At 42.5% G+C, this 18,378-nt stretch overlaps 1 protein-coding gene across 3 annotated transcripts in view; it reads left to right on the forward strand.

The window, feature by feature from the left end:
- MCM9 (minichromosome maintenance complex component 9) overlaps window positions 1–18,071 on the forward strand; it is a 97,308-nt gene extending 79,237 nt beyond the window's left edge. For 2 of the 3 annotated variants that reach the window (XM_010861800.1, XM_010861802.1), the window contains 5 exons: window positions 6,539–6,741; window positions 7,320–7,523; window positions 8,820–8,902; window positions 9,378–9,523; window positions 14,054–18,071. In XM_010861800.1, coding sequence (XP_010860102.1) covers window positions 6,539–6,741; window positions 7,320–7,523; window positions 8,820–8,902; window positions 9,378–9,523; window positions 14,054–15,515 — 2,098 coding nt within the window. In that variant the 3' untranslated portion in view covers window positions 15,516–18,071. The remainder of the gene's footprint in view (window positions 1–6,538; window positions 6,742–7,319; window positions 7,524–8,819; window positions 8,903–9,377; window positions 9,524–14,053) is intronic. The other variant, XM_010861801.1, reaches the window with a different exon arrangement.
- Window positions 18,072–18,378: the final 307 nt, after the last annotated feature.

Here is an 18,378-nt window from a genome sequence, read left to right on the forward strand (position 1 = left end):
AGTATTACTCAGCCATTAAAAAGAATACATTTGAATCAGTTCTAATGAGGTGGATGAAACTGGAGCCTATTATACAGAGTGAAGTAAGCCAGAAAGAAAAACACCAAGACAGTATACTAATGCATATATATGGAATTTAGAAAGATGGTAACAATAACCCTGTATACGAGACAGCAAAAGAGACACTGATGTATAGAACAGTCTTTTGGACTCTGTGGGAGAGGGAGAGGGTAGGATGATTTGGGAGAATAGCATTGAAGTATGTATAATATCATATATGAAATGAGTCGCCAGTCCAGGTTTGATGCATGATACTGGATGCTTGGGGCTGGTGCACTGGGACAACCCAGAGGGAGGGTATGGGGAGGGAGGAGGGAGGAGGGTTCAGGATGGGGAACACATGTATACCTGTGGCAGATTCATTTTGATATATGGCAAAACCAATACAATATTGTAAAGTTAAAAAATAAAATCAAGATGACAAATAAATAAATAAAAACTGACACTAAAAAAAAAAAAGTTGGATCATCCTCCAATAGTAGCTCATCTAATTTTTTGGCCAGAAGTTTTCAGAGCCTTAAGTTCACTCTCCCTCATCAGAAGCCCATTAATCTTCCTGATAGAAGGTATACAGTTAATTGCCAAGTGTGAACCTTTTCAGAAAATGTGTCTACACACATAAAGCATGTCCAGTTATTCATCAGTAAGCAGGTAAGATGAGTTAAGTATGAAAAGGAAGTACTTAATCATGTATTCAACTAAAATAAAATAAGAATACTCTGAATATTACTCTTGAAACACCTTACTACTCTTCAGCTCAAACACTTTTCATCCTCTGGTTTTTGTCCCCTAGTGTAGGAGTCCTCACTGAGCCATCATCATCCAGATGTTCTGGGCCCATTCTCTGGGACCAGGCCAAGATGTTCTCTGAGATATTTGATACTTTGCTACATCCTTTTTGGGAACTCTTGGATGGGTCTGCTTTTGTTTTCTCTCTGTCATTGTCTCTCTCATGTCTTAAGTGACTAAAGTCTGATTGACTTGTGAAGGAATTTCTATTCAAATTTTAATCTCTCTTAAGGGTATTTTGAACCTCAGAATCAGAATGTCTAGCTCCCTGCCAAGGCTGCAGGGAATCTCGCAAATGTATGTGTTGTGTGTGTGTGTGTGTGTGTGTGTGACTTTATATACACTGCACAGAGGTGGAGAGTTCTTCTAAAAAATAAGAATCACATTCTTAATTGTTCCATGTAACTGTGCCAATTCCACAAACTGTTTTTTGAGTTGAGGTTGACGTTTCTCCATGTGGTGGGCATATACCTACAAAGGTGTATCATAAGCCGCTCACCCACTATTCATCTGCACAGGGGGCTGGGAGAGAACCAGTCAGTATGATTTTTCAGTACAAAAGCTTGTTAGGGGCAGTCAGAATAGAAAAAAAATGCTCAGGCCCTCAGGATGTCTACTAAGGATGTAACTTACAGCGTCAGTAACCAAAATATCAGTTTGATTGAATCCATATGTGGTTGAAAAGACCAGTCGTTTTATTGTGCTCTGCTTATGTTACTTAAATCTGAGAACATTGTTAAAGTCTGGGAGTTTAACATCTTACATTTTGTCCTGGCTGCTAAATGAAGTCAAAGAGGAGACCAGGAAGAAGAGGGTGCAGTGTGAGATAAAGGGGCGTCAGGACTTTAATCCGCCCTTTGGAATGTGCCCGTCGGCTCTGCACCTGCAAATGGCGGTAGAGGGCCGTACGGCAGGGTGAAGGCACGCGAGCGCTTCACATGCGATGGTCTTTAAGTCTGTAGATGCTAAACGAAATAATTACTTGATAAAGATAGCATTTCATGTATCTTCTAGGTTCTTTTCAGTCTCCTCAAGGGCAGGGTATCTGATTCTTAAATAATAGAAGATGCCCTCACTATTGGCTGAGGACACATTTTGGGAAAAAATTTGACATTGCAATTATATATTTGCTGCTACTAAATTATACTCACATACCTGGGTAGAAGTGTGGTCTGAAATTTAAAAACAAGATGACAGTTTACTGTTCTGCTCAGTAAACATGTCTTGACCGCTCAGGAGCGTTATATGATCTCTGATTGCTACTAATACCAGGAAAAGGAAAAGAGAAGGCTTTTGTTCTCAAGATGCTCACAGCCTTGCAGCAAGACAGACAAGTAGACATTTATTGTACACTGTGATTCTAACAGTCATAGAAGAGCCATGGCAGCAGTCCACACTGAGCTAATTTTCAGTCTTCTAGCCCATACCTGTCCTCAGTCAGAATCTCAGAGGTTGGACCTGGGAATCTGTATTATTAGAACCCACCTGCATTCTCACTGACTAGCCAGGCTTGGGAACCACATCTCCAGGATAAGACTGCTCCACACCTGTCTTTTGTGACATTAATTAGCATAATGTCCTCAAGGTTCATCCATATTGTATTATGTGGCAGGATTTCCTTTGGAGTAAAGTGAAGTGAAAGTTGCTCAGTTGTGTCCAACTCTTTGCGACACCATGGACTATACAGTCCATGGGATTCTCCAGGCTGGAATACTGGTGTGGGTAGCCTTTCCCTTCTCCAGGGCATCTTCCCAACCCAGGGATCGAACCCAGGTCTCCCGCATTGCAGGCAGATTCTTTACTAGCTGAGCCGCAAGGGAAGCCCTTGATTTCCTTTATTTTAGGCTAAATAATATTTCATTGTATGAGTGTGTGTATTCTTCATCCATTTAGTCACCCGTGGACACTTGTATTGCTTCCTCCTCTTGGCTGTTATGAATAGCATGCTGTGAACATTGGAGGGTGTCCGTACCACTTTTATTCAACTTGATAGAAAGGCCATCTAAGCTGAAGGCGTCACCCTTCATCTGGGTCACATTTTACAGCTGAGAAAGTTGACTGGGCCTTTGTCATTCAGAGCCTGTTTCAGTCTTCCCCTTTACTCTCTGAGGTCTAGAGGCAGTTGTTTTCTCCAGCCCTTCAAAGCCTCAGATTTCTGAGCCGTCTGCTCTCTTTCATCACTCCTTGAAAACTGGTCACTTCTGTCCTGTGCTCATGTCTTTCCTGCAGTGTTTCGCCAGAGGGAGTGTTTCTTACTTTAGTCACAGTGTGATGTGAGTGAAAGGTGGGGTGCTCTGCTCCGTGTAGTCCCTCGGGTGGCTGTCTGACTCCAGGGCCTTTTATCCTCACCTGTACCAGCAGAGAGGGAGAAAAGCAGGGAAGGTTGTCCAGGAAGGTTCTTAGGCGCCTGACCTGGAAGTAGATATGCTGTCTCCCCACTCCACCGGCAGGACTTATTTTTACAGCTCTGTGCTGCTCTTCTGTGCTGTGCTTAGTCGTGACTCTTAGTGACCCCATGGACTGTAGCTCACCAGGCTCCTCTGTCCATGGGGATTCTCCAGTCAAGAATACTGGAGTGGGTTGCCATGCCCTCCTCCAGGAGGTCTTCCCAGCCCAGGGACTGAACCCAGGTCTCCCGCATTGCAGGCAGATTCTTTACCAACTGAGCTACCAGGGAAGCCTACTTAACTATAAAGGAAGATGGGAAATTTAGTCTTGCCCTGCCCCCAGGGAGAAAGGAAAACCACGTTTGCACACAGAGCAGCCACTGCCACCGGCCAGAGCTAAATTTGGAAGTGCCAGCCTGTAGGTAGTGATTAAAGCCGTCAGCAAAGATGGGGATCACCATACAGATGTGATGAGACTATTAAGACCGCCACAAAACAAGGGTGCTTTCTGGAGGGCCTGCCAGGGTAAAAATCACTTATGTAATTTATGTAGGAAAGTTTAAGCATGTGGATTAAACAGTGGAAAGGCAGGTTTTTCAGAAACTGGAATGTTGTCACTCTTTGAAGTTAGTGCAGGAAAAAAAAATCTTTAGCATGATTATTTTATATCTGGTGAAGCCTGTAAGTATAAAATGACTCTGAGTTTGAGAAATACTGAACTAAATAAAGATTTTTGATTTATCCCTTATTCAGCACATGTTCATTGAGCATTTAAATATGTGACCGGCAGCATGAGCACTGTAACAGTGGTCATGGGCCCTCAAGGGGAATCAAATTAAGTAGGAAAGAAGTAAGGCAAGGAAATGCATACCTAAAACCTCAGGCCCGATCTTTAAACCACAGGAAGTGCTTAAAACATTTCAGCATCAGGGTAACAGTTTGGAGGTACAGGAGTTTGGGTTTTGAAGTGAAGCTGACCTGGGTTTGAATCGCAGTCCTGTTGCTCTGCTTGTGACCTTAACCGTCGTTATTACCGTCTGAAACCATCTAGTTTCCTTATTTCCAAGTTGGTGATAATATCTACCTTTCAGGTGGTTGTGAAGATCAGGGGTAACATGTATACATAAAGCCTGGCACAGGGCTTTGCATTACATATATGATAGTTATCTTTTTGTTACTAGGAGAGTAGAGCTCATACTGGGTTGGTGAAATGACCTTACCTTACACTCATTCATGCGTCCTCGTTCAGTAGAATGTAGTGAGCTGCTGCTGTGCACGTGACACTTAGGATGAGGCTGTGTGAGTATCTTTGTTCTCTAAAGCCCCATTCAGGTGGTAATGTGGGTCACGTTTGTATCACAGGTTTGCAGCCACCAGGCTTACATGCTGTCTTCCCCTCTTTCAAGTGACCAAGGCCACTCTGTCCCTCCTGGCGCTGCCCCACCTTCCTCTTTGCTGCTGGTCACAGCCTGACTTACTGTCCCACACCATCTCCTCTTCCCCTGCCTACTCCTCTACCTTCATTGCTCGAATCTCCACAAGCTGCTCACCCCCCAGGAAGACTGTTCCTTCACATATAAATCTTCCTTAGCTTTCTTCCCAAAGCTGCTGCTTTGCATGTTTTCCCAGTTACCTCGGGAATAACTCACCCCCTTCTTTCTGTTTCTGCTTGTCCATTGTCCTTCTGTCTTTGCAGACACGAACGCAGGTAACTGCCACCAGCGTCCGTTGCACATGTCCTGTCTGGTGGGCACCGTGTTGAGCCTCCCTGTCCTCTAGCAGTTCTGTTGTGAACTAATCGAAGGCGGGGACCAGCTCTGTACCTTTCTCAATTCTCAGTACAGCCCTTTGCCCACAGGAAATGACTTGTTAAATAGCTCTTGATCAGAGAGAGGAAGAACAGCCAAGTTTATCTCTCAGAAAATCATTTGTAAGCAATTATTTCATAAACAGTTGTATTTTGTTTGGTATTGTATTGAAGTATTGAAGCAGTGTTCCTTTTTTTCTGATAAGTGCAAATAGCCTCTTCGGTATTAGATTAAATGTGCTTTTTGTGGGATTAGTTAGGAACCATTTACTACATTGGTTTTATGGCAAACTGATTCTGAGTTCTAAACAGCTGCCTTTACAAAGTCATTTTGGTATATGAATAAGATGTAGACTCTATGTTCAGAATTTTCCCCTATCAGTGATTTTTTTAAAAGAGGAGTTAGTTTTCAGTGAAAGTGTCTTGTTTGTTGTTCTCCTCTGTGTCTGCTTGTGCCACTTACCACAAATACAGATTCTCAGACTTTTCAGTCCTCGGGCATGAGGTCATTGCTGGAGCCAACTGGAAATAGATCAAGGATTAACACATGTAGCACATGTTTGCCGAAGTCCCAGGGCTATGCGCTGCTACTGAAAACCACCATCGCTAGAGAGCAGACAACATTTACAGAGAAGGAATTCTATACTTGTTACTGTCAGTGAATGTGCCCTATTATTTTGAGGACGTGCCCATCATAAACAAGTTTAAAAACAACATCTGAGTTATGTCATCTCCATATCTGCCCCGCCACTGCCCTGACTTGCGTGCGTCTTCCTCGGCCACTGCCTTGTCTCCCCAGCGTGTCCCATCTGTGGTCCTTCCCTGTCTAACCAGCCCACCATGCCCCAACCTTTTTAGCCTTCCCTTCTCTGTTGCTCCTCAAAAACACTGCGCTAATCAGCCTTCAGTTTTCCTGATTTCTTCTTTTTCTATCCCTCCTCCCCTCCATCCCTTGCTCCTTCCTTTCCTTTCCCTTCTGCCTGTTTCTTTCACTTTTAGAAGAACCGAAACAAGTAAGTGAACACACAGAACAAGTCCGTGTGTCACAAAAGGCCTTGCCCAGAAACCACTTCATAATGTTTCTCTGAGTGTCTCTTCCATATACATAGATGAATACACGTCATCTTTATTTCCCCTGGGAAGTTTATGCTTCTAGAACTTACTGTATTCTGCCATGTCTCACCATTATAGAAAATGGATTGCAAGCTCCTTAAGACCAGTATCCATGTACGGTTTAACTTTGTGTACCTCTTAGAGGGGTCTACTCAGAGTCAGGGCATAAGAAATGTGTGTTGAGCACTTACTTCTCTTCAAGATAGGCTCGTATAAATATGTCCTTCATTTGAACTTGGTGTTTGTATCATTCCACGTTCTCTTTGACATGTTCGTCTCTAAATTTTTAAGGTACCGGAGCAGCCCCTTTCTATTAATAAGTTTAATCTTGTTTTTCATTTGAATCTCAACAGTCAGTGAACTATACCTTCTCTTTTGGTAGCCTCGTGTGCAAACTGAACACAAGGACCACCATCCTTGCAGCAACTAACCCCAAAGGCCAGTACGACCCCCGTGAGTCTGTATCAGTGAACATTGCCCTTAGCAGCCCACTCTTAAGTCGATTCGACCTGATCCTCGTTTTGCTTGATACCAAGAATGAAGACTGGGACCGTATCATTTCCTCTTTTATCTTAGAAAACAAAGGTATGTGGAAGCGATCAAATCATTCAAATTGACAGAGTAGACATAAATGAAATTTTCCTTGAGGAAAATCAAATAAATACCCAACTACGAGTCTATAGAGAGATGCTTAGACAGAAAGCAGTGAACCTAGTTAGCGAGCCTAGAACAATGCACAGAAGGAAAAGGGTCTTCCTTTGCTTGCCGTATATCCTTTGTGGTGAAAAGGGCAACTTTATGATATATAATGACCACGTGGTTCACGTCCTATACACAAAGAAAACTGGACTGAATTTATAAAGCAGAATCCTAAATGTGGATCTTTTGTCAAAAAATTAGGCTTACCAAGTACTATTTATTACTGTATATGGCAGAACAGAATTATTCTGAATAATTTAAACCTTTGTAGGAAGCTTACCTTTATTAAGCTTAGAGCCTAAGACTATTTATTATAGAGCTATATGCAGAGATAGGTCTAGATTTCAGTGGCCAGAAAACCAGGTTATCCTTTTAAAAATGAGTACAGGAACTTTGTCAAAACCCTCAAAATGAGATATTTGCCTGTTCTTAGAAATTACTGACCCAATACTTGATATATACAGGTTACCCAAGCAAATCAGAGAAGCTCTGGAGCATGGAAAAGATGAAATCCTACTTCTGCCTCATTAGGAAACTACAGCCCACACTGTCTGATGAGGGTAATCAAGTTCTGCTCCGGTACTACCAGATGCAAAGGCAGAGTGACTCCCGGAACGCTGCCCGGACCACCATCCGCCTGCTGGAGAGCTTGATACGACTAGCAGAAGGTTAATTTCACTCAACATATACTTTTATTGGGTGCTCACTGTGAGCTAGGGCTTTCCTGGTGGCTCCAACTGTAAAGAATCCGCCTGCAATGCAGGAAACCTGGGTTCGATTCCTGGGTTGGGAAAATCCCCTGGAGAAGGGAATGACAACTCACTCCAGTATTCTTGCCTGGAGAATTCCATGGACAGAGGAGCCTGGCGGTCTTCGGTCCATGGAGTCGCAGAGTCTCACACGACTAAGACTAAACACACAAAGTGAGCAAGGCTTGGGACTTGGCAATGAGTAAGGATGGTCTCTGAGATGCTTGCTCACAGTTGGTTAAAAAGTAAAAGCTTGAAGCTATGAAACCTACACGGATTATAGATGTTGAGTGGAATGTAGTGGCATTAAGGAAAAGGAATCTTTGTGACATTTCATAACTTCCTGTAACTTCAGACATCATCCATTTAAAAAGTCTTGCTTGCTGTATGTTTTCCTTCTCGATGGCCTCTATCTGAATATGCCTTTGTTGGGAACTGTTTTCTGTATGGCATCCTGGGTGATTTCTCACCAGTTGCTACTCACAGCCGCCACTAACACAGTAACGTTGAATTAGCAATGCTGTCCTCTGTCCCATCCCTAACGTGTGAGACTTGCGTGCATACTCGCAGCTAATATGCACCCTCAGACTTTTTTTCCCTTAATACTGGCTTTTACATTTAGCACTTACTTAAATAATCCTAAAAATTTTTTTCACATGAGTTAACTGTATGATATAATGATGTGATATATGCTTAACTAAAAAGTTCCATAAAACAAAACTGCTTCACTTTTTCAAGGATTTATAATTAATATTAAGGCAAGAAATACCTAAGATTTAGGCTTGCAAGTTTGATACTTTTGAAAAGCTGACAGATAAAGAGATGTACCAGAGATGAGAAATCAATTTTAGTCTTGTTTAGATTATAATAGATTAGAATTAAGAAGAATTAAGAATTAATTAGAGAGTAAGAATTAACAGTTACTGAATATCAATTATATGCTTATATAGCCCCTTTGTTTGCTGGAGCCCAGAGTACTTTTTCATGTGAATACACAGAATTGTCATGGGCTGTGCAGAAGAATTAGGCCCTTTATTAGAGAAAGAACCTTAGAGCTATTGAACTTAGACATCTGTGCTTGTTCTAGTAAAATGTATTTGTTATTAGAAGCACATTAATAATATACAGTTTTGGAGTAGGGGGCACCAATGACATTTGTCACCTTAGATATTCATAAAAATAATTGCCTCATCATTTCAAACGCACCTTTCATAGCTCATGCTCGCCTGATGTTTCGTGATATAGTGACTCTGGAAGATGCTGTTACAGTGGTGTCGGTAATGGAGTCCTCCATGCAGGTGAGCATATCTTGTACCTAATATTTGAACCGTAATTGCAAATACTGTTTAAAAAAGACAATTTATAACATATCTGGAGTTATAAAAATGGCCATATTTTAGACCTATTCATTCCTGGAAATTTATCCAAAGGGACCCATTTAAAGGAAGCGAAAAAAATTGTCATGGAAACAGTCTGCATTGTTTTACCCACTGGTGTAAAGTAGTGGGTCTTAATCTTTCTTCTCCTCAACACACCTGAGAGATGCTCATGGTTCCACTCGAGACAGTGTGGCTTCCCAGAGCAATGCATGCCACTGGAAATTGGGGAAGAGGACTACTGAAATTTGAATCCGGCTCCCAGGTGACTCTGAGAGCCGTGACGGGGGTGTAGGGGTTGGTCTTAAGCACCTGGGATCAGTGGTCCCTAGCGTGGACTTCCTGTGTGGAGGCCTGGTGACTCTCCCTGGTATTTTCCATTTTCTCATCCTGTCAGGGAGGTGCGCTGCTAGGAGGTGTGAATGCACTCCACACTTCCTTTCCCGAAAACCCTCTGCAGCAGTACCAGAGGCAGTGTGAACTCATTCTGGAAAAGCTGGAGCTGCCCAACCTCTTGAGTGAAGAACTGAGAAGACTTGAAAGGTGAGAAAAGAAAACCAAGAAAGGCATGTAATGGAACATGCTTGTTTGGCATTTAGTGAAATGAAAGAAGTGTAAAGTAAGTGGAAAATCTATGTAGGAGATTTCAGTTACTTGGTGCTACATAATCTACTCCATCAAAGCTCAGTGGCTTAAAAAAAAAAAACAAAAAACCCCGTACCCTTTTAGTGCTTACTTTCTGAGAGTCAGAAATTCAGGGGCGTTTAGAGGGGATGTTTATTTCTGGTCCACATAGTACCAGCTGGGGTCACTCGTACACCTGCATTTAGCTGGGAGCTCAGCTGGGATCGGAACTTCGAAGGGAGCTTCTGTCACATATGTGGTGCCTTTGCTGGGGCGGCTTACTTGGCCAGGAGCTCTCTACTGTAAGGTAGTAGGAATTCTGAGATGGTAGCTTAGGACGCAAGTAGCTGAGCAAAAGTGGAAGCCGCTAGCCTTTCATGAGCTGGGCCAGAGCGGACATGGCATCACTTCTGCCACATTTTATAGGTCAGAGCAAGTCACAGGGTCAGCCCGCATGCCAGGTGAAGGGACATGACACCACCTCTTGATGGGAGAAGTGGTGTAGACATATGGAAAGGAGGGGACTGATGGCAGCCTCTATGGGGACCACCTTCCACAGCTGTGTTTCCTTGGCTGGCTGGTCTAGTGAGCCTTATGGAGAACATGGACTGGTCCTTTACTGTGTATGATCAACTGGGTCCTGATTAACGAGAAGGACCAAGGTATGCCACCTACAGTTTGCACCCAATATAATGCAGTTTTCATCGAGAAACCTTGGTGAATGGCTGCATCCTGTTTACTACCACCGCTTTTCCCCTCTTCTGTTTCTTTGGCTCAGTGTAAGAGGTAGTGCTGTCCAGAGGTGGCTGGGACTAATGTTGAGGAAGAGGAAATTGGCCGCCAGGAGAGTGGTCTCTCTCATCCCAGGCCAGACCCAGACACAAAGTACTTTATAAGCTGGCTGTATCATGTGTCCTCACCAGGAGAGGACATGTGCAAGGGTATTTGCATAAAGAGTCTTCATGCTTATTAATATTTTAATTCACTTATTGTCTAAAGCTTTTCTGCAAGCATAATAAAAATTTGATCATTAGTCTTTATATGGCAGCTTCCCTAGTAGCTTAGATGGTAAAGAATTTGCCTACAACGGGTCAGGAAGATCCCCTAGAGAAGGGAATGGCAACCCACTCCAATATTCTTGCCTGGAGAATTCCACAGGCTGAGAACTAAGTGACTAAGAACACACACAGTCTTTATATAACCCAGGTGGAAGAAAATTGCAGGTAGAGACCGAGGCACAAACTGCTTTCAGGCCAGCCTGTGCCAGAATGCCGGGAAGGTTCCGGAAGTGGAGATAAGAGTACAGCACTGACTTCACCCGGAAAAGACCCTTCTGGTCTGTTAGCAGCTGCTCTGACCCTCCCTCAGCATCATGATTTCCTTCCCTACTACACTCCCAAATCTGTGACTTTTAAAAATTTACAATTCAACAGCCAGACTGAAAAAATTCCTCAGTAAGAATGACATTTTATGTTAAAGAGGTAAATCTGTTTTTCATCCTACAGGGGAACAACGCAGGAATGACAGGAGCAGTGTTTCAAAACCCCCTTTTCTAGTGGCTTGTTACTGTGGACATGTGGGAAGGAACATGTCACATGCATCACCTCAAGAATTTTTGCCTGAACTTTTACTCTTGAAAGAAAGAGCCGCTCAGTCATGTCCGATTCTTTGCAACCCGCCAGGCTCCTCTGTCCCTGGGATTCTCCAGGCAAGAATACTGAAGTGGGTTGCCATGCCCTCCTCCAGGGGATCTTCCCAAGCCAGGGATGGAACCCAGGTCTCCCGCATTGCGGGCAGATTCTTTATCATCTGAGCCCTGCGTGCTCCCTAAATATGTGAGCTTCTATTACAGAGCTTGACTTTGAGTCTGTGCCTGTGTCGAGGGAGTGAAGGATGGCAAGTGTGTCCATCAGGCCTCTTCCTGCTGGTGCGAGTGGGTTAATCATTGACCTGAGTGGGTTAATCATTGACCCGAGCCAGTGGGTTAATCATACCAGTGTTGATCTCAAAGCTGGGCACTGGGGAATAGAGAGCATGTGAGAGCCTAGCGGCTACACAGGGAGAATTTGGGGAGCACATTGGGATGATTAGCTGTTGAAGTAAAACCTTGAGAACTCTTTTCCTGGCACTTCTCTCCTATTTTGCTCACTCCCTTCATCCAGCAGTATTCTCTATTTATAAAACCCCAGCACAGCTTTCTGGGGGAAAATGGGAGATGGTTTTGTCCTGCTGATACCCAGTAAACTTGCACTTTGTCTAAAATCAGCCTCTTTATCTTCTGGTCTCCTGGCCTTTTCATGATCCAGAGCGTAGTGTTAAGGTCAGTACTCCTCCTTTGCTTCTTTTATAATTTGAGGTAGCCGATCCTTTTCAGTCCTGTCCTGGGCCTGGCTTTGCATTTGGAGAGGATTCTTACATTCTGAGTGAGCAAAAACTCATTTGAGTACCCCTGACACATGTCAGATTCAGGAAAGGAAGGACTGTGAGTCTCAGAGCAGTGTTGTATGATAGAAAAAGGGCAGTTAGACTTATCAGATTCAAGATGACCCTCCTGGAGGGAAGGAAGGAAAACAGAAAGAGTAAGTGATGGTCTGAAAGATAGGATTCTGCCTTAAAAAAATTTTTTTTTCCCTTCTGATATTTCCTTGTAATGCAAGAATTCCTGAGCTGATCCTCACAGCAATAAAACCAGGTGGCCTGCAAAGAGGGGCATCTCCTGTGCCTCCTGCGTTGCAGGCAGATTCTTTACCACCAAGCCACTGGGGAAGCCCCTCTGCTAGTGCCAGCCAGCCGCAAATGACAGCTGCCTTACCCATCTTAAAACAGAGTGTGGAGATGTCTTTTAGGTGGTATAGTAAAGTATAGAGTTTAAATAGCAGTACCTTTAAAATTCCCATAAATTATTCAAGTTGTGGAGTGTTAACAATTATGAGCATCCCTGACCTCAATTTGATACTGAAAGTATACTAGATAGTAGTAATTTTGAAAGCTATTTGGGTTTGTTTTTGTTTTTATCTTTTTTGGTCTGACTGTGATTACAGTGAATTCAGATTTTCTGTATTGTTGTTGCCAAGTCTACTATGAGTGACTGTAACCCAAATTTAAAAAATAATTTTTTAGTGTTTTTTTTCCTGGCTGTAAACAATAATACATTCTTTTTTTCTTTTTTCTTTTTTTTTTTTTTTTATTTGGCTGTGCCAGGTCTTAGTTGCCACATATAGGATTTTTAGTTGCTTGTGACATATTAGATCTAGTTCCCTGACCAAGGATTGAACCCAGCTTCCCTGCTTTGGGAGCACAGAGTCTTAGCCACTGGACCACCAGGGAAGTTCCAATACACATTCTTTATAAAGTATTTTGAAAGTAACAATAATGAATTAATAAGGTAAAAAAATCACACACAATCTTATTTCCCAGAGAGAGCTATCATTAATGTGTTAATGTATTTAAATACATTGAAATTTAAATCCATTTAATTTTGATGTCTTCTGTTCCTTTTTCTATGATAACCCATGATTTTTAGAAAAATTTACTTATCAGCTTTTTGGTGTAGTTTCTTTTCAGATTTAGTGCATGGAAGCAGAGTCACATTGCTCCTTATACTGAAAAGGCGTTTCTAGGTTGTTAGGAAGGGCTTTCTAAGGGACCTCTCTTTGAAAAGCTGCTGTAATCCCTGTTAAAAATTGGTCCTCTGGTACTATTTCAGTTTCTAATATGCCCAAGGTTTAAGACGAATGTCACAAGGTCAACTCCGTCATTCTCAGCAGGTCAGTAGGTTTCAACTCTGTATCAATCTGATGAAGAGTGGCTGCCCAGAACAGATGCTGAAACGTGTGGGCTTGGCAGGAAAGAGGTCATGGCTGCCTGGGGAAGGCCTGCCACGAGGGTGACTGCTGGAGGGGGCAGGGGGTGCCAAGCACAGAGGAATCATAGTCTCTTTACTCTTGAGGAAGGTCATTTTTTAGATGCACTAAAATTCAGTACCTCATTTAATTAAAGAGGTTTGAGGCGGTCATAATCTCTAGTCTTTCCCTTTGGTTCAGCTCTGCAGACTGGCTGCAAAATAGCTCGAGCCACTTCTCTTGGTCAGTAGTCAGCTACTGTGCACATAGCCACCAGGTTGTCTTGTAGGTGAACATTTAACACAGGAGAAAAGACTGACCTTCCAACAATCTGATGAATGAAACAGACTTTCAGAGAGATCTGAAAATATAGACAAACCTGCTCTTTGATTTTCTTTATTTTACTACACTTGTAGGTTAAATTAGTATGATTATCAGAACCCTTGTATTCTATCCTGGTGAAAAAGGATAATTTCCTCCTGCTGCTCTAAGAGATGGTGTGTGGTATTAGCCTGGAATTATGTTGGACTTAAACCCTTAGATGGCATCTCAGAGAATAAAGAAAGGAAAAGATTAAAGCAATACATATTTTCCTTGTATGCTTCAGGTTACAGAATTGGAGTGTGGACCAATCTCAGCCGCAGGCCGTGGAAGCAGAGACGATTCCAGGATCCCTGGGAGGTGATGCCCGGAAAGAATCAAACTTCAGAACATCGACGCAGCAGGAAGTAAACTGTAGCGCGCATCGGTTCTCTATTGGAGGCAGTTTCGGGGGAAGCCCACTTCTCGGTCCCCCTTCCCATCTGGGGCCTAAAGGACCAACAAGTGGAAAGCATTCAGAGGAGCACAGAAATGGCCAGGATGGCAGTTTGGACTGGTTTGATTCCGTGGCAACTCATCCGATTGAACCTAAAAACACTGCTCCTGTGTCTCCTAGTCCCAAAACAAGTAGGGGGGCAATGGCTTTGAAAATCTGCAACAACAGATCTCAGGGTAAGGAGGATAGGGAGGCAGGCCAAAGGAGCAAATTGGAGACTGAACCACTTCCAGCAGCAGGAGAGACAGAAACTCCACTGAGGCCAGGCAACCGTGAGGGTGAAAGGCCAAGAAAGGCCGCCACGGTTTCTGAAGCGGCCGTATCTGCTGATGAACCCGACTCGGTGCTGACTCATCACGTCCCCAGGAAACTGCACAAGCTGCACAAGGCTAGGGCCCAGGAGTTGTGCAGGAATACCACCAGGCCGCCCTTGCAACCCACAAGCCCTTCTCATCCTCAGCCCACTCCTATCCAGAGCCCGGAGAGAGCGCTGGAAACTCCCAAAAGAAAGAGACAGAAGTCACACGCTCAGGCACAAGAGCCCCACCAGGAAAGTGTTGAGAGTCTGGGTGCCCCTGTGGCCAAACTGGCAAAATTCACTTTCAAACAAAAGTCAAAACTGACCCATTCCCCTGAAGACTGTGGCCCTGTATCTCCTGGCACCAGTAAACCAGTAGTTCAGAGTCCTGAAAATCCCCAGCGCAGAGCAAAAAGAGGAGCAGCTCTGCCTGGGAAGGGCCCAGAAAAGCTGGCCTCCAGAATTAGAAGCTCGGCTCAGCCGCAGGATGAGACAAGGGGGGTATCACCGCAGCCACCCTACAAAGACAGACCAGAAGAGAAGAGGGAATGCGCCCCTGCAAAGGGAACTGTCCAGCCTGAGTTAGAGCTTGGTAACGACACGGGGCGTTTCTGTCTTGCTAGTGAAAGAGTCAGAAAGGAAGAGGTTTCGTGCAGTAATAAAAGCAGCAAGGTTCATGCTTGCACGTTAGCCAAATTGGCAAACTTCTCCTTTACTTCCCCCTCTGAATCCAAATCAGAATCCCCTCCTCCTCCTCAAAGTAAGAACCCGAGTGAGGGTGGCCCCAGCTGTGTGGCCACAGCTACAGCGCTTGGCAGGAAGAGGAAGACTTTTCAGCTGGACACATCCACCGAGAAACTAAGTCTTTCCAAAACATCTCTCTTCACTTTACCAGAACTAGATGATGAACCATTAGATTTTGATTGGGATGAAGAAATGAGAAAAAAGCCATAATCATGAAAAGCTTTCTGGTCAAGTTTCACCCTCCCCCACCAAAGCCACCCCCTCCAGGACATCAGTGTGCCATTTACAGATGGGGGCACCATTATGAATGCCCCCCCCCAGCCCCTGCCATCAGGTTTTGTAAATTCAGGTTTATCCTCATGTCGTGAAAAGCTGTACAGTCGTTGTAGGTCACTGTGACACCAGCACATGAATTGCATTAATTAACAACTGTGCCTTGATTTTGCAAACATTGTACTTGTATTCCTAACATGTTTCGTTGTGTTTTGTTTGGGTTTGATATATTTTTTAAGGGGGTGGGTTTTCCTGAGACCCCTTCTTTCATTCCCTCAGGAACAAAGGCCACGAAGGTAACGCTCATAAAGCTAACAAGTCAGATGAACTCTTTTTCTGTTGTTTTTTTTGTTTTTCACCCAAGATGTGCTGAGTATGGTAAATATTATTATGATTTGCGAGAATCATGTGATTTTTCTGAATTTTTTTATGTTTATTCTCATGTGTCATATTAAATATTATTGAAGCTTTTGTTTCTCCAAGAGGCCTTCTCACAATTCCATGGTAGACTTAAAGATCTGGCAGCTGGTCAAAGAGATGCTTTCTTGGGATATTGACCTGAGTTTTCCTTTCTCTCTTGAGCCAATAATTTATGCTTCAGATTCTTTTTTATGTCTTGGGGACTTACCTTCAATACAATTTAAATCCTGTGGTTGGAAGAAGAGGGTGTATGGTAATCTCAGTCATATATCATGGCACCCATCCAAGTGGTTAATATGGAAATGTGATTCCTACTAAGTTATGATTCATTTGTCTTTAAACCCAAACAACGACTGGTAGGAACAGACAACTCAAGCTTTGTCTTAAATGCTTTTAGAATAACTTCTTCCTTTAGATTCTAGCAAGGATTCCATAATTACAAACTTTCTGTCCTGGAGTTTGAATTTGGAAAATGGTAATAGATTCTTTCATTGTCTGAGGGACTTTCGGCATGAGGAATACTGAAAGCTGTATGTACTTAGTTTAATGATCATTTCATTGAATTCCTACAGAAAAAAATTTAAGAATCTCAATTTTTCTTGAGCATTTAAATATTAATTCCACAATAGACTAATTAAATTTTCTGAAAGATTTTAAACAATGACTACAAATTTAGTATGGGTGAGTCTTTTGAGATCATCAGACAAGTTAAGCAGCTTAAAGACATACCTAAGCAGTAATTATAAAAGTTGTTGTTGTACATTCACTTAAACCTATCCTAAAACATCAAGACTATCGTTTAGGTAATTTCTTATTTCTGTACTTTTACTGACTTCCTAGTGTAGTATGATTCTTAATGTGATATCTTCCTCATCTCTCTCTATTAGTACTTCTGTGGGCTTTAGCATTCTTACTAGAACTAAAGGAAAAAGAAAGGATCTGGGTTGTTAAGCGGTTGATTAGCCAGGATATGGTCTGATTGTGAAAACAGGGCAATTCAAACCCGAGCCAGACTGATGAGCTGACTTGTTTTTTTCTTGGTAGACTTTTAAGTCCCTTTCTTATAAATTTTTGTCTTTGAGACTAGGTATCTCTTGCAGTAATGATGTATTAAGCTGGACATGACTGATAGTACCTAACCTATTGATTTGCCGTTAGGGTATTTTGATCTGTTTTTGTCATTTAATGTGGTTGTATGCTAAAGCCTTCATTTCTGTCTTGATTCTAGAGCACTTAGTTTCATATAGTTAACTTGTGTCTTCAGGACACAGTAATTCTTATTTTAAAAGGCAGTGTGGAATTGTCTGTCTTCCTTAGCTACTGTACATGACCATCTATGCCATCTTCTGCTGATTATTATCTGTACTCACCATATGTCCTCTAATTGTGCTAATAAATCCACCCTACTTCTTTTCAGCACCTTCCTCTGCCGGGATCATTTGCTCAAGTTACAAGTTCCATTGTTTATTCTTCAGTGCTTAGGCAGCAAGTAGGAACTATGTATGTAAATATTATAAACCGATACAATTATTAAAGAATAAACTACTCAATATGAATGCTCCCCTACTTATTCAAAAATCGGCCTCTGTCACAGCTGACTTTTGTGTTGTGACCCTCACAGCTTGGTCAGTGGGAAGTCCCTGTGTGTTGACACTGAGGTCCTTTTAGGACTCTGACTTTCCTAGAAGCGTCTATGCTATTTGAAAAGAACAGCATGTTCCAGACCCAGTTGAGTTCTTTTCCTACCTCAGCTCATAGAATCCGCTGCCCCGAGGCACTGTTCCTTAGAGACCAGTGATATTAAATGCGGAACCCCGGGCTTCAGGGCTGCGTGGGGAGGTCAGCACTACCCCTGCTCTGTGGTCCTTTAGTTTCAGAGCTGAAAATGTTTAGCGTCCCGGGGCCGTGTTTTATCCTGCTGTGTCCTCCTTCTTTTATACTGTATGATTTCACGACAACTATGGTATTTTTTCTTATATGGTATTTAATGTGTGTACCAAGGAAAAACAGGTGTCTCCGGGGAAATATGTACAGTCTCAAAAATCATATTTGTATTCAATAAAGGAAATAAAGGAAAGTGTAAAAATAACCTTTATTTCTGATCAGCATGTCAGGCTATATTTTTTTTTCAGGCCAGTGGACTCTTTAGAAAGATTTTTAATAATATAAAATTATTTAAACATAATAAAAGTTGTACCTAATTTTCTTTATCAGAGGACTAACCCAGAATCTTAATTCTATTATAACTATATAAAAGGAATGAGTTTTCTGACATATTAAAGATTCACTTTTCAGTGTATATGTGGTATTCTAAGATTTATAACAGGGACTTCATTATTATAATTTTTAGCATTTCTTAGAAATACAGACAAAACAAGCA

This window comes from Bison bison, unplaced genomic scaffold (genome assembly GCF_000754665.1).
Source record: "Bison bison bison isolate TAMUID 2011002044 unplaced genomic scaffold, Bison_UMD1.0 scf7180017864473, whole genome shotgun sequence".
Classification (NCBI taxonomy): domain Eukaryota; kingdom Metazoa; phylum Chordata; class Mammalia; order Artiodactyla; family Bovidae; genus Bison; species Bison bison.